Below are 14,461 nucleotides of genomic sequence, written 5' to 3' on the forward strand. Positions count from 1 at the left end.
GGTACAGACACTGACACTCAACCCACTCACGCAAGACTAAGCGCACTGAAGTACACTTGCCCACAGCAACCGGGCCGGTCCGCTCTGACCTCAAAGGTCCGAACAGAACAAGGACAGATAGTCCTGCTGATCATTGCATCATCGGCTCTGATGCAGTGCGGTCTGACTTGTGACGTCTTTCCCGTCTGTCCTCTCTGTCATCCTGCTCATATTTCGGCATTCTTTTGGACTCAGGTCAGGTTGTATAAACGGTGTGGCTCATGTATCTTTCAACAGTGGATGTGCTTTGAATTTATCCTTCCTGCTGTCCTATGACTTCAGATTTAAATTCCCCATATGCTTTAAGAAGAAGCTTTTTTATATGGTTCCTTAGTATTGTAACACTAAATTAAGAACATATACAAATGCAGAAATAATCAATGTCCTTGTGCTTCTATCATCATCTCTGCAACATGTAGTTATGGAGTTTTTGCAGGAAATATACTGTACTGCAGTTATGCTGTACTGTACAAAAGCACATTTTTCCTTTATTCAGGAAATGGCCCAAACAGTCCAAAAAGCTGTGGGTTCCCCTTCCAGATGCATATGACTGGAGACATGTAAACATCTAATCTTCAAATAGCCTCACCTCTTCCTAAATATGTTGGTGCTTACATCATTACATCATTGTGCCCACCTCCTCCCCCTATCTCACTTGCTATTCTCTTTTCCTTCATCTGCTTTCCTTCTGATCTACAGGTCAGAAGTGAAACTCGTCAGTTCTCTGTTCTGACACGGTATAATTAATTTAGAGTTCAAGTAATTTGGCACGATGTGTCCCCTTGAGATTTGGTCCTGTAATCTCAGCTTCTGTCAGTCGGCAGAACCAACACTGCGTGTTATCATGGCAACCTATTCCAGTTACCTCATTAATCTACTCTCACCCACTGTTACTATGGCAACCTACACCTGCACCCATCTTCACAGCAAGTAATACCCACACCAACTTACTACACTTCCATGCGTCACTTTACAGATTTTTTTTATGACAAGCTACACCTGTATAATACAAATACCATGAAACCATCTTCCTCTTGAATACAGATTACTGTGTTACAAATAAAAATATTTTGTATTTTCAAATCAAAGCAATATCATGCTTGCACATATTAAAACTACGTACATCTTAGTTTTGTGATACATATCTTGCTGAACCCTTGCACCAAATTATCCATCTCACTATTATAAAATGTGGTTACTGTAATTTTGTATGTGTCTAGTTGTGTGATGATGCCCATTTATGCAAATGGAATTGAATATAATTCATTTAATAAAATAATATATACTGATTTGTTAAATATTTGAAGAAAAAAATGCTAATAGAAAGTTGTTAACGTGATGATAGCAACGATGGATTCTGTATAGGCACAAGCATTGTTGATTGATTATTACAGTGATTCCATGTAGATAGCAACAATAATACAATCGTCGTACGTTCCTTTTCTCTAAAATCTGATTTCAAACACAGCCAACTTATTACGAACTTTCAGCATACTAAAGATGCTCGTGCCCACAATGATGTTGGATGCTCCCGCTCTGCCACCAATGTGGTAACATGTCATTTCACAAAGAGCGCAAAACACCGCTCTTTAGAGGAAACTCGTACACACACTTGCATAACTGTGGACACATTTTAGATGTCACCTTAAACCTGAACCGCGAGTCGTGACGTCACTCCTGTAGTTGATAGGAGGGGAGCTGCAGCACCACAGCAAGAGGACAGCTCCCGATCGCGGCGCGCGGACACAGGTAACGCACGAGCCTGGATGAAAATACGCACAGACTCCTCAATAACACTCCGAGCTGTACTCAATCGCCAGTCCCCACCCCAAACAGAAAAAAATTGTGTTTTGACAGCTATTATTACCGGTCACGCTTGCAGATCACAGATCGGCAAGGAAAAGGGGTTCCGGTCTGCGAAGAAGCGGCACATCCCAACAGGACCATTAGGCTACACGGCGGAACGTCTTCTACTTCCCTTAACCTCTGAACAGCACATAATCACAACAGGAGATGGAGACCAAGGGCGTCGGTAAGGAACTCAATATATTTTCGTAACAGAGGTTTGAACTAGTCATAGATGTGGAATCGTAGTGTGGTTATTCATAAGGCGGCGCGGGGCAGTGCGTGGCGCGCTTCTGTGTGAGTAGACTGCGGTACTGCGAGCTCGTTCTCAGGACAGGTACCTTGCTGTGTGCTATGTACATTGCAGCAGTTGAGCTTTAAGTGCGATTTATGTATAAAACATCTGTGTCCGATTATGCCTGCCGCTGCTACAGCGCTGACTGAGTTTATCACGGCAGCTCGAGCTGACAGGGCGCTGCTTTGTTTTCAGACACAATCCTGATGCAGCAAAAAACGCAGCTCCGCGAGGCTTCGGGAGGGGAAGGGTGTCTCACTCCCTCCCGCAGCTTTGGGCGACGCCAGCACGCATACAGTGTTGGTCAACCCTTAACCTGTGGTGTGTTCACTCACATACTATTTGTCGAAATTGGAAGATTAACATTTTCGGATTGTATTTGCTGTTCTGGTTGTTTGCGAATTTTTTTCATCTCGTGAACAAATCAAATACAGACGTGGTTATGGGCACATGAGCTGAAAGTGTTCAGCATGTGATACGGGTGTGCCTCTTTGTGTGTTTGTGTTGTTCGTAGTTAGTGAAGGTATTCAGGATCTGTGTTGTGTGTCATGTTAGTGAGAGACTGAGCTGGCCTGATCAGCATGCAGGAAGTGTACTGATCCGTACTGCACAGACATCACTACATCACAACATTAGGGAGTGTTAGCTGTACACCTTTGTGTGTGTGTGTGTGTGTGTGTGTGTGTGTCTGTGTGTATGTGTGTATGTGTGCGAGAGAGAGAGAGACTGTGTGTCTCTGTGTGTGAAATTGGGCGTGTGCATATTGGTGACAGCAGAGACTATATAAATGAAATACATGTCGTGAGTCCGATGTCATTCAGTCAAGAAAAGAGGTCAGACGCATCTTTTGTAATTTGGAAGCCAATTTAAGTGAAAGCTTAACCTTGAAGTTTTCTAAAGTGCACTTTAAGCTTTTTTAAGCCAAATGTCTCTTGCAGTTAGAAGCGTTTCCCACCAGGTTTCTCGCATAGACACATGTAGCTGACACATCCTGTACCCATGTGGGGTGCATACGGTTCATGCTGTCAGTGTCCTCACTCTCAGTCAGTTGTGTCAACACACTGGAATGTGTCACTGTTCTCACACACAAGTTTGTTAATGCTGTCAATCAAGCACATTCATGCAAACATTTTCTGATGCCACACCAACACAATGGAATGTGCTAGTGCTGTACCATCACACATAAATGTCTAAATACTGCACTGACATACGGGAGTGCACTGACATACAGGAGTGCACTGACATACGGGAGTGCACTGACATACAGGAGTGCACTGACATACGGGAATGGACTGACATACAGGAGTGCACTGACATACGGGAGTGCACTGACGCATAGAGTTTATGCGGTGGGGATCAGTTCCATCCTATCCAATAAGCAATGTGAGAACTTTGCCAGAACATTCCGTCTCATGCACATACCCTATGTTCTCCACATTTGGCAATTTCCCAATATCGCTATACAGCATATTATCTTCCATTCTCAGGCCATAATGAGGTAGCTGATATGCATAACTTATGATCACCTTCATCATAATCATGGTCAGCATCATAGTGGAAAAATTGAAAGGTTCAAAATGCGATGACAGTGTTGGATTATAGTGTTCGCAGCATTCCTCAGGGAAAAGCATTCATGACAAACCTAGGCTGGGGCCTACAGCTGAGACAACATAGATTTCTGTTTATTATTTAAGTTAGCAATTTAATCATTTAGCAGCCACTTTTAGCCAATGTAACTTAGAAATTGCATTTCACATGGTAAGCAAACACAATAAGAAACAGAGGCAGTAGGTGCAGTTATAATCTTAAGCCACCATCGAGGTGCTTGCCTCAAAATCTGTGAGATAAGAGGAGAGAAGGGTGAGTTTGCTTTTTTATACATAGAAACATTGAATCAAATAGAAACATTGAGGTGTAATCTGAAAGAGACATTTTATAGAAAATGGCCAGGGCAGTATGTCCTCCTGGATAATTGGGGAAGGTCATTTCGGGGGATGAGGGCGGAGCGGAGCCGGGACGGCAAGGGGTGGCTGGCAGATGCTCAGAGGGACAGGACAGCCAGCTGGCAGGGGGACACTGAGCGGAGAGGTCCGTTTGGAGTGTGTGGAGTGATCATTGTCTGAAGATAAGAAAGGGCAGTACTGCTTAGTACTTTGTATGCCAGAGTGACTGATGAATTGAATTTAATGCGGGTAGCCTCTGGAAGACAGTGAAGGGTGTTCAAAAAAGATGTGTGAATTTTGACAGGTTGAAGGCCAGACAGGCAACGGCATTCTGGGACAGCTGCAGTGGCCATACGGCACAGGCCATTGAGCCGGGCAGCAAGGCGCCAGAGTAGTCTAGACCGGAGATTACAAGGGCATGTACAAGTAGCTATATAGCCTCTTGGATGAGATATGGGTTGATTCTCTTTATGTTGTGAAGGGAAAATCTGTAGGACCTGGTCGATTCTAAGCTTAGCGGCAGGGAGACACTGTGGAGCGATTGACAGTAATGGAAGCTTCAATTTACTGGGAATGCTTTAATAGGAGGAACAGGAATTCTGTCTTCCCCAAGCTGAGCTTCGGGTGGTGGGTGGACATCCAGGCCTTAATGTCAGCCATGCATGTGGGAATACGCACCTGAACATTGGTGTTGGAGGGAGAAAATTATTTAAAAAATCAGCAATGAGTCATCGGTAAAGAAATGATATGGCATGCCATGAGCAGAGAACAGTAGGCTTTAACCCACAGAGGTAGGTATACTTTGGCCATAGCCTGGCAAGGATGACCTTTGCACTGGTTCCTGTGAAGTTTGCCACAAGTATGCAGAGGCAACCCCTTTTCAATGGTGAGACGTGTGGCTGCGGCTCTCAAGAGGTGCCGTGTGTCCTGTGTTGTGAAATTCAATCACCGGCTCACAGGAGAATGTACTTCAAACGGAGGACCAAACATATGAGCGCTCTGGCCGGCACTTTCATTGACTCACGTGTTCTTCTAGGCAACTTCTTCATTCCTCCTTCTAAACTCCGGCCATTCTCTCAGCTCACTAGTGTGATATGATTCCCAGTGCACCAGCGTCCCTTTAGAGGACTTTGTTTATCTGCCTCGCTGGAACTTTGGGTCAGTAGAATACTAACCTAGTCTGGGGAAAAATATAACTGAAATTAAAGGACATTTCAGCATCATTAATTAAAAACAGACATAACATTTGTATCATAGTGATGTCCCTGCATATAAAATAGCAGTGTGCATTAATCGCACATGTATGTAATAATGACACGTATATAATGATATATTCAGGTGCAATATGTGCAAGTGCAATGTGTTTAGGTATGACACATGACTGTAGTGCGGGGAAGTGATAGGGAACTACTGTTGAACGCTTGAGCCATATAATTACCTGCTAACCAAATAACACAGTCACTTGTAGTGCGCTCAGACTTAGTGTAGAAACGTATAGTATACTCAGTGATAACAGTCAGACATATTCTCTTGGATGGCATTCAAAACTCAAAGCACAACTGCATGGATGTGCATACCATTAAACACACCACATTTCCATGACAGTTGCCTTTTCTATTACATTATATTCTATATTATATTGCTCTGAATGCTCTTACATATATGTGCTAGCATTTGAGTGGGACATAGTGACGTGGCATAGAGAGAGCAGTTGGGGGAATGTAAGGGGATGAGTGGGAGCAGACTGGAGATATGGGAATGATATATTTGGACCCAGTAGAGGGGTGCTTATGACAGGGTATTTGTAGCAAAGGAAATGGACATGAGAGAATGATTTATGATTAGATAGCTGACGTATTTTTGGTTGTTTTTGGGAGGGGCATTTGGTATTAAATGGTAAGGGTGTTTGATGGTTAAGAACAAGGAGAATATGTTGTAGCCTAAGGTCTGGTGATGTAGAGTATATCAAGATTGAGGATCACTTGACCGTAACCTTCACAAACTGATATTTTATACATTCAACAGGCTTACTGATATGACCAGAGATGCAAAAGCAATACAATTATGGACAATAGATTATCAATTTAAAAACAGTGGAAACCAGAGTATAATAAGTGGTTGACCGAGCACATACAGGGTGGCTGCAATTTCAGGCCAGCTACACCGTCCTCTTGGAGCTTCAGCTGAAGTGGCTTAGCTGGCAGCTTCCAGAGTGAAAAATCAGCAGTCTGCTGACGTCACACTTATCAGAAGACGCGCGTGCCACAATTTATCTTCCCGAATTGGCAAGGGACGTTTAAACAAAAGGGCAAGCTTGTGATTGCAGCTGAGAATAAAAATGATTTAAAAATTATAACCACCGTCTAAATAATGAAGGCAAGCGTGTACACAACATTCAGAAAGTATTTAAGCGCATGATTTCATACCTGCTGAACCGGAATATAAATCAGCTGTGTCAGATTGCCATATTCATTTGCACAAAACCCAACCATAAAAGACCACATTCTCTCACACACACACGCATGCACGCACACACACACACACACGCACACGCACGTTTTCCTTTATCTGTACTAGCCAGGATGAAAGTGATACTCAAAAGAAGGAGCAAAGTAGCTTCAGAATAATGGAAATAGAGCTTTAAAAAGCTGCCTTTACCTTCTGATGAAAGTACTGACATCACTGTCACTACATGTTTTCAAACATGTCATATGTAAAATACAGTGCCTTCAGAACCATTATAGTGAATGGAACTATCCATCCATCCATTTTCTCAGCCATCAATGGGGGGAGGAGGCGACTGGCTGGAACCTATCTCAGCTCAGCATGCAGTGGGCAAGAGGCAGGAATATACCCTGAACAGGTCGCCAGTTTATCACAGGGCCCCCACACTGTGGGAAACCTGCGCAGACAGAGGGAGGACATGCAAATCCCCGTGGTCGGGATTCGTACTTGGGACCTTCTTGTCACGAGGCGACAATGCTATTCACTGGAATGAAACTAAATATCCGAACGATTTTATGTCAGTCTAAGCTCGTAATTTATGCTTTATAAATTCTTTACCTTCAAAAGCCAGTTCACAATGAACAAATATGCCTGAGAGCCAGTCCTCCCCCATCTTTGCAGCCCTCAGCTATTTGACTGGACAAAACATTTTCATCAAGGCAGTCAGCAGATACACTGTTGGCACTACTTTAAGCACTGCCAGACATTTTACTGGCTGGAGTTTTTTTATAGAACCATATGAATGAGTTTCTAAGATGCACACCTTCTCTGCAGTTATAAATGAGTCTCCCTTTGCCTGCTAAAAGCACAGGAGGTCACACTTACAGTTCTTTAATTCAGACCTTAGACTGTGTCGAAATGAGACCGTGTGATAGTAAGAAGAAAAACAGAAAAACTATAGTTTCTTTGACTTGGAGGTCGATGGACCTGCTGTATGTGTGGGAAGAGCTGCTTGAACCCGTATCAAAGGAATGGTTGACCCTTTGCTTGGCTGTTAAGAGAACATAACTATGGGTGATGGAGGGTTAATGTAAGTGAAGAAAAAAAACATTTGACATAACAGTGGTTTGTTAGTTATTAGGAAAAGCCGTATTGGATCTTGGGCAATTAATGTAGTGAATTCTGGATTGTGGGTTCAGTGTTTGGATGCCTACACAGCACAGACACAGCCACACCCACATGCCAACATACACTTAGCTTATGTTAAGGAAGTCTGTCATTATTGAAGACTTCATTGCTCCTGGTACACACACGTGCACACACAGACCCGCCTACACACACCTAATACAGATATTATGACACCATTCTGTCTGTATAGGCAAGTGGTTCTGAATGTGTATGTATATGTAGGTCCCGGTAGGCATGTGCATCTGTGTCGGCAAATGGGCGTGTCTCTGTAGGTATTAATGTATGTTTACATGTTTAGCCATGTAGATGTGGCGGTGTGCTTGTATTGGCTTGCGTGTGTGTGTGTGTGTGTGTGTGTAGGCATGTGGGTGTGCCTCTTAGTATGGATGTCTTCTTCATTACTAGCAGACATTTTCCTGCTGACTGTTGCATTTTTTCTGTTTACTCCATGCTTCTGTTTATTAAAGCCAAGCTCACAGGACACAGTAGTTCACCGCTGCCTGCTCATATTTCACACGCTCTCTAACAATTCACCCTCCTTATTTACATTATATTTGCCAGCTGTCTTCATCTTTATTCCCACCTTTTCTCTCATTCCCCTCCTTTTTTTCCTTCTCCCTCTTTTACCACCTTCTCCTTGCTCTCTTTTCTCTCTGCCTCTTCCCCTCTTGCTTTCTCTGCTCTGGCTCTCTCTCCCCCTCTTCCGCTCCCTCTCTCTCTCAGAATGATGAAGTGTTTGATAGCTCTGCAGTAGCAGACGGGGAAGGGAAGCTGAAATGCTGCAGCCACTCAGAACCCGGAGCTTCTGCTCTGCAGGGAGAGCTCAGCCAGTTCTGCTGTGGACTCACGCACGCCGCTCTCCCACTCCCGCTCGTATTCAAATTCAAATCTGAATCAGATCTGATTCATAAACCTTAGCTGATTCAAAGAATTCAAACTGAATCTGACTCTGACGCAAAGCTGTTTTAAGAAACACGATTGAGGCAGTGCTCCTTGCGCTGCCGTAACAGAACGGCGTTGTTATTATTGACCTGGACACTGAGGCGCAGACAGGTCTCTGCCCTGTGATGCGCAGACCGGCGTTCTGTGTCGCTCTGCGCAGCCGCAGGCTTGCTCTCCGAGCTGAGATTCCCTGATCATGTGACTGTGTCTGCACAGCCCTGAATTATTTACCAGTCTGCTAATGGAGGAGCTGAGTGGAGCACTAGAGCAGGATGCTAGCTGATAGCCTCTATTCTCTTGTTTGTTATCAGTATTTCTAAAAAGGCTTTCAGACTTCTCTGGCTTCCTTCCATGGCAGACCAATATTCCTCTAATATTCTTCCATAGATGCTTATTATGTCCCTCAAAGGCAGGATGAGACAGGAAATGAAGGACACGCCCTAACAACCCCTCATTTTCTATGAAATGGGGGAAATAGTGGAGCAGATAGTGTGAAAGATTCTTTTGTTCTGAGGCCACAGTTCTGACCCACAGAACACCCTCATGCTCATGCTAAACTTGGTTTTAAAGTGAAGTTAACCTCTGAATTCTCCTCTGACCAGAAATGTTTCATTGATAAGGAACTATACCTCTCACCAAAAATGATACTGATTTGTCATCAGTTTCACTGCCTGTGTGAGAAATTGTTTGCTTGTGTGGGAAGTTGTTGGCATACAGAGAACACAAATGTGTGTGTGTGTGTGTGTGTGTGTGTGTGTGTGTGTATGTGTGTGTGTGTGTGTGTGTGTGTGTGTGTGTGTGTGTGTGTGTGTGTGTGTGTGTGTGTGTGTGTGTGTGTGTTTGCTTGGTGGGGGGGTGGGGTACAATACTGGAGCCACAGTGCTATTTTTAGTTCCTTTGTCTGTCTCTTATGAATTGGAATATCATCCAGTGCCAGTGGTTATATAGTGAAGATAATGCTGTGCCTAGCTAATAAACATATCAGTAAATTACCTTTAATCTAGTTAAACAGAATAGGTCACCATTTATGCTATGACTTATACTGTGCACGTGTTTAAAGTGGCCTCTTTTTGTGTCCTACATTGCCATGGTAACCGCAGCCCCAGACCGGCCTGGCCCCTGGCCAGTGACTGGGTCTCAGGTGCCTTCGTCAGCAGGACGGACCTGTCAGGAACTCCGACCTGAGGGCCCACAAAGTGTAGTGTCTGCAGTGAAAACAAACAGACAGAGTTAAACTCAAATAGTGATGTGAGAACATGAAGATACTGCAATAAACATGCAGGTTTTATCAGTCACTACCATAAACATAAAATACCCATTTCAAATGAGTCTATTCAAAACATATATAATTATTTATATATACAATACTAATAACATGTGTAAATGTACTTTTATATTTAAATGCACTTTTTAAATGCATGTATTTATGATAATAATGACATTTATTACAGTATCTCACAGTTCTGTATTGCTTTGGAAACAAAATAACTATTGATAACTAACATGCTGTGTGAGGGCCTTTTAATTGAGTTTAACGGAATTAATTATTTTGTAATTGTATACTGACTCATTACTGGTGAAATCAGACATAATGTAATGTTCAGCCCAATCATATGTAACAGACTGTTTTGAAAATGTATCTGTGGTCATGGCAGTTCTTGTGTAACAACATTACTTACAACAGCAACCAAGAACAATAAAAATGTTTATTCGCGAAAGAAAGATAGCACCCGCAAATCAGTCAGGGTGTGATTCATTATTTCAAAATAATAACAGCTATTTTAATATATTGTTGCAATAGTCTAAGCTGTCAACTGTTTGTTGTTTTATTTTATATTTATTTTGTTCATTAGTTCTGGGTGCTTTATTTCCATTTAGAGCAATTAAATATATTGCTCAATCATTTGTAAGCAGTGTGCTGTGATAGGAAAATAAAATGAAATATTTATTTCTTTATAAGGCAATGGTGCATTTTAGCACAAACGGTGTAAAAATGTTGCATTTAACTCCACATGGATAACATCTTTCACCTGAGTGAACATTTCCCTTGCTGTGCTATTTTCCATGGGAAATAATGTTTTGGCACACTGGCGTTGTTTAATTGTTTTATTCATGATTGAAAAGGCAACTTGAACCCATTTGTAATAGTAAGTGTAGCCTTGGTTTCTCCCCCTGAATTATTTCCCGGTATCTCTCATAAGGGTAAGGGGCAGATACAGGCTTCTGTAATGTAGCTTGCAAACTTCACTTTAAGAACAGAGTAATGTGATCTGATGACATTTTTGATGAAGTGGCTGTTTTGTCTGTGGCTGTATAGGGCTGTATTATTTCATTTATAGCAGTAAATATGGGGACAGGGGAGTTAATAACTGATTATATGATTGTTTATATCTATTACATTTCAGTTTATTTATTTGATCACTTACCTCTACAAAAAAACAATCAGTATTTTCTGTTATCAATTTATGTTTGATTGATGTTACGGTAATGAAGTTTATGTTTTCCTTTTTAAACTTAATAACATAAATTGTTGTTTTAGTCCTCCAAAGAGCAAATTTTCATTGTTACAGCAAGGTGTTAATTCAGGATGTCTCCTTATTTACAAATCAGGATTGATCAAACATGGTACATCGGTACAGCTCAAATATAGCTTTACAGTGATTGCTCTAGACTGTGGGCAATCTGTTTATATATATCTGCAACAGTTTTGCATTGCTATCACATAAATCTTTGCATGAAAGTTCCCCAGTTAACTCTTTCACTGACACCCCCAAAAAAACACATATAACAACTTTACAGCTCAGCTGAGCAGCTGCTTCTTGACTAGTTAATTGACTTATCTGCTGGAATTAGTTTCATTGGGTTTAATTTGTTCAATAGTTGTTCAGTAACACCTGTCTTGCTGAGAATTGTTTTTAGAGTTCAAGGTCACTGGGAGGTATCTGGCACTTGTGTGCATGTGCAAGGGAGTCAGGCTCGTTATGTGCTTGCGTTAAAATTCTGTGCTGCACCTGATCCCGTACAGAAACCCTGATTTCTATTCTGGGTTTCCTACCCATGAGTGAGCATTGTACAGGCCCATTATAACAGGGCCTGTTGGAACAGGTAGTCCATGAGAGACGTTATTAAAAATGATTAGGTGTTTGGTTTTTAAAGGTGCAGTAGCATTCTGCAGGGGCACTGTCTGGAACAGCATTAGCTTTCACAGCTTTGTAATAGATCCACTAGGCAGAGCGCATGTTTTATTGCAGTGGTGTAAGAGGCCATTTGCAGGACGGATTCTCGGTGAAGAGAGACAGGAGCCAGCACACAGGGTGGGTGGGGTCTGTACCACTGCTGCGCATCACACAGTAACTGCACAGCGATTAGTGCCATGTCCCGTGAGCTTGGAAAAGTAAACAAGACATTTCAGACACTAAATATCTTTCCACTTTCCATGCGGACTCAGTGTGAGCTCTCTCTGTATAGCAGACAGACGTGTACTGCATTTTGTGTTAGCTGCTATTGGCCAGATTACACAAATGACTGCAGTTTATTCATATCAAAACAGTCAAAGCATTGTCAATGATAATGGTAAAACTTTATCCATTACTGAGGTAGACCTAGGCCCCCCGTACACCCAGACTCCCTCCAGCACCATTAAATGCCATTAAACTGTATTCCATAGTGGATGTGGGACTAATTTATTAAAGTCCAAGAGTTACTAAACCATAGAATATTATCTTCACAAGATCCAGGCCACGGGGTCATTCTTATTGGACCGAAACCCCAGAAAGGGGGTAGCAGTATTCTTTATCCTCCACCAACCTCTGGTTATATATATATATACTAATATTTTGCTGCAGTGCTGTCACTGTGTGTGTGTGAGTGAGTGTGCACGTGTGTGCTTGTATGTGAGTGTGTGTGTGTGTGTGTGCGTGTGTGTGTGTGATTATTTACCCAGTCAGCCCACCTTCTGCAGATGTCATTTTGCGATTGTTTAACAGACAGAACTCAGCTGGACCTTCTAGCGCTTGTACTATCCTGCTGGTGCCTGCATGTACTGATGCCAGTCTAGTTTCAGATTATGTAAATGTAAAACATGCCTGTCAAATCTTTAGAGCGTAGAACCTAATTATGTCTTCTCAGACTGTTTTAGCTGAATCAACTATAAATATTTTGTTTAAAGGAGTATGCTCCAAAATGCTTCTGTAAATCACAACAGACCTTTTCCTCCCACACAAAGTTTATTGTATTTGTGTACATTTTATCAAACCAAAATCATCAAAGATGGTACACACTTATTGTACTCACGATACCCATGAGACTACACAGCTGAGTACTGTGGTTTGTAGCACTGTCCAGTAACTGCACCTCATTCCACTCTCTGCTGCTGATCACAGCAATCCTTTTTCACTGTCCAATCGCAATCCTCCATTTGGCTCTCTATCTTTACTCAATAATACACCTCTGTCTGGCTCTCTGCTTCCATCCAATCACAGAACTGCATTTAGCTCCTTGCCTCTGTGAAACCTCACGGAGGCTCTGGTCGATATCCTGCTCTTCCTGCTGGAGAGGCTCTTGTTTTTAGGAGGGAAACACTGAGGCCCGAGCTTGTGGATGACTGTAACCAAACAGAGGGGCTGAGCCACGCCCAGTGCTGTGGTACACTGTGGCCACTGGCAGCTTGCCTTGCTCCCTCAGCAGATTCAGTCGCTCTTTAATTTTCACACCATGAATAAAATCCACGCCTGAACCCAAGTCTGCATCCCCTCCATGCCTCTATGTGTGTATAGCGCCTTCCATTCTTACTGAGTTTCCCTCAGTGCTGATCTAATTATAAAACACCGCCCTGCCCCCAGAGACAAAGTGTTTCTTTTTTGGTAGGCTGTGAATACTTATAATCACAAAACATGGCTCACGTTCACTTTGGTGATGGGGATATATTGTGACAGCCAATCAGGCCTCAAATAGACCCAAAGCAGCCAATCAAAGTATTTCTATTAAAACCCAAAATGTGCACAGTGGTGAGGACAGCTGCATGGAACAATGCTTAGTTTTGCACCTTTCAGTAAACAGCTAAATTATCATGCATTCTCAGTATCCTTAGCTCTCTGTCTCCTTTTGCATCGCTCATCTCTCTTTTTTCTCCATCCTTCCTGCTTTCTGTCTCTCTCTGAGAGCCACTGATCTGGCAGCTGTACACAGACCATCCATATCTCCCTCTCCCTCAATCTGCCTAAGAAGTCAGGAGCCCTGCAGTGGTGTGTCATCCACAGAACTATTTCCCCTGGATGTTTTTGGCCCTGGGTTGATCCCGTAGTCAGTCTGCACTTTTTATCGCAGCCTTAGTGTCTCTCTAACCGGTTCTGCCCGCTTTAGGCTTTAGCGCCATTTTGTGTTGGATTTTGGAAAGTTTGGAAATTTTATATACAATGAAATTAACGCAGCCGTCAACATGAAACGACAGAATGAACAGCACTGTGACAGACATATTGTCTGGTTTTTCATCACATGTAGAATTCATATTCTTGCATTCATAATTACTTGCTAATGTATTATTGAAGGCAGAGTTATTAGTCATAGGTCATAAACTCCCTGTCCTTTTTTCTTTTCCCACCTTCTCTCCTTCCTGTCTCTGCACCCCCTCCCATCTGAAGTAGAAGTGACCAAGCACAGCAACAAATAACTAGCTGACAGAAAGTTATGACCGTTATGACAGTTATGACTATACATATAATACATAGTTGACATAAAATACATATAAATGACAGCAAGAATTAGA

General features: G+C 42.5%; 1 protein-coding gene across 2 annotated transcripts in view; it reads left to right on the top strand.

Moving 5' to 3' along the window:
* The first annotated feature begins 1,711 nt into the window (after positions 1-1,711).
* Positions 1,712-14,461, top strand: part of LOC135235684 (fibroblast growth factor 12) — a 40,069-nt gene continuing 27,319 nt past the window's right edge. Inside the window, exons 1-2 of one of the 2 annotated variants that reach the window (XM_064301455.1) lie at positions 1,712-1,788; positions 1,922-2,071. In XM_064301455.1, the coding sequence (XP_064157525.1) occupies positions 2,053-2,071 (19 nt within the window). In that variant the 5' untranslated portion in view covers positions 1,712-1,788; positions 1,922-2,052. Of the gene's footprint in view, positions 1,789-1,822; positions 2,072-14,461 lie in introns of those variants that run through there. The other variant, XM_064301456.1, reaches the window with a different exon arrangement.

The sequence above is a fragment of the Anguilla rostrata genome, chromosome 12 (genome assembly GCF_018555375.3).
Source record: "Anguilla rostrata isolate EN2019 chromosome 12, ASM1855537v3, whole genome shotgun sequence".
NCBI classification, from domain to species: Eukaryota; Metazoa; Chordata; class Actinopteri; order Anguilliformes; family Anguillidae; genus Anguilla; species Anguilla rostrata.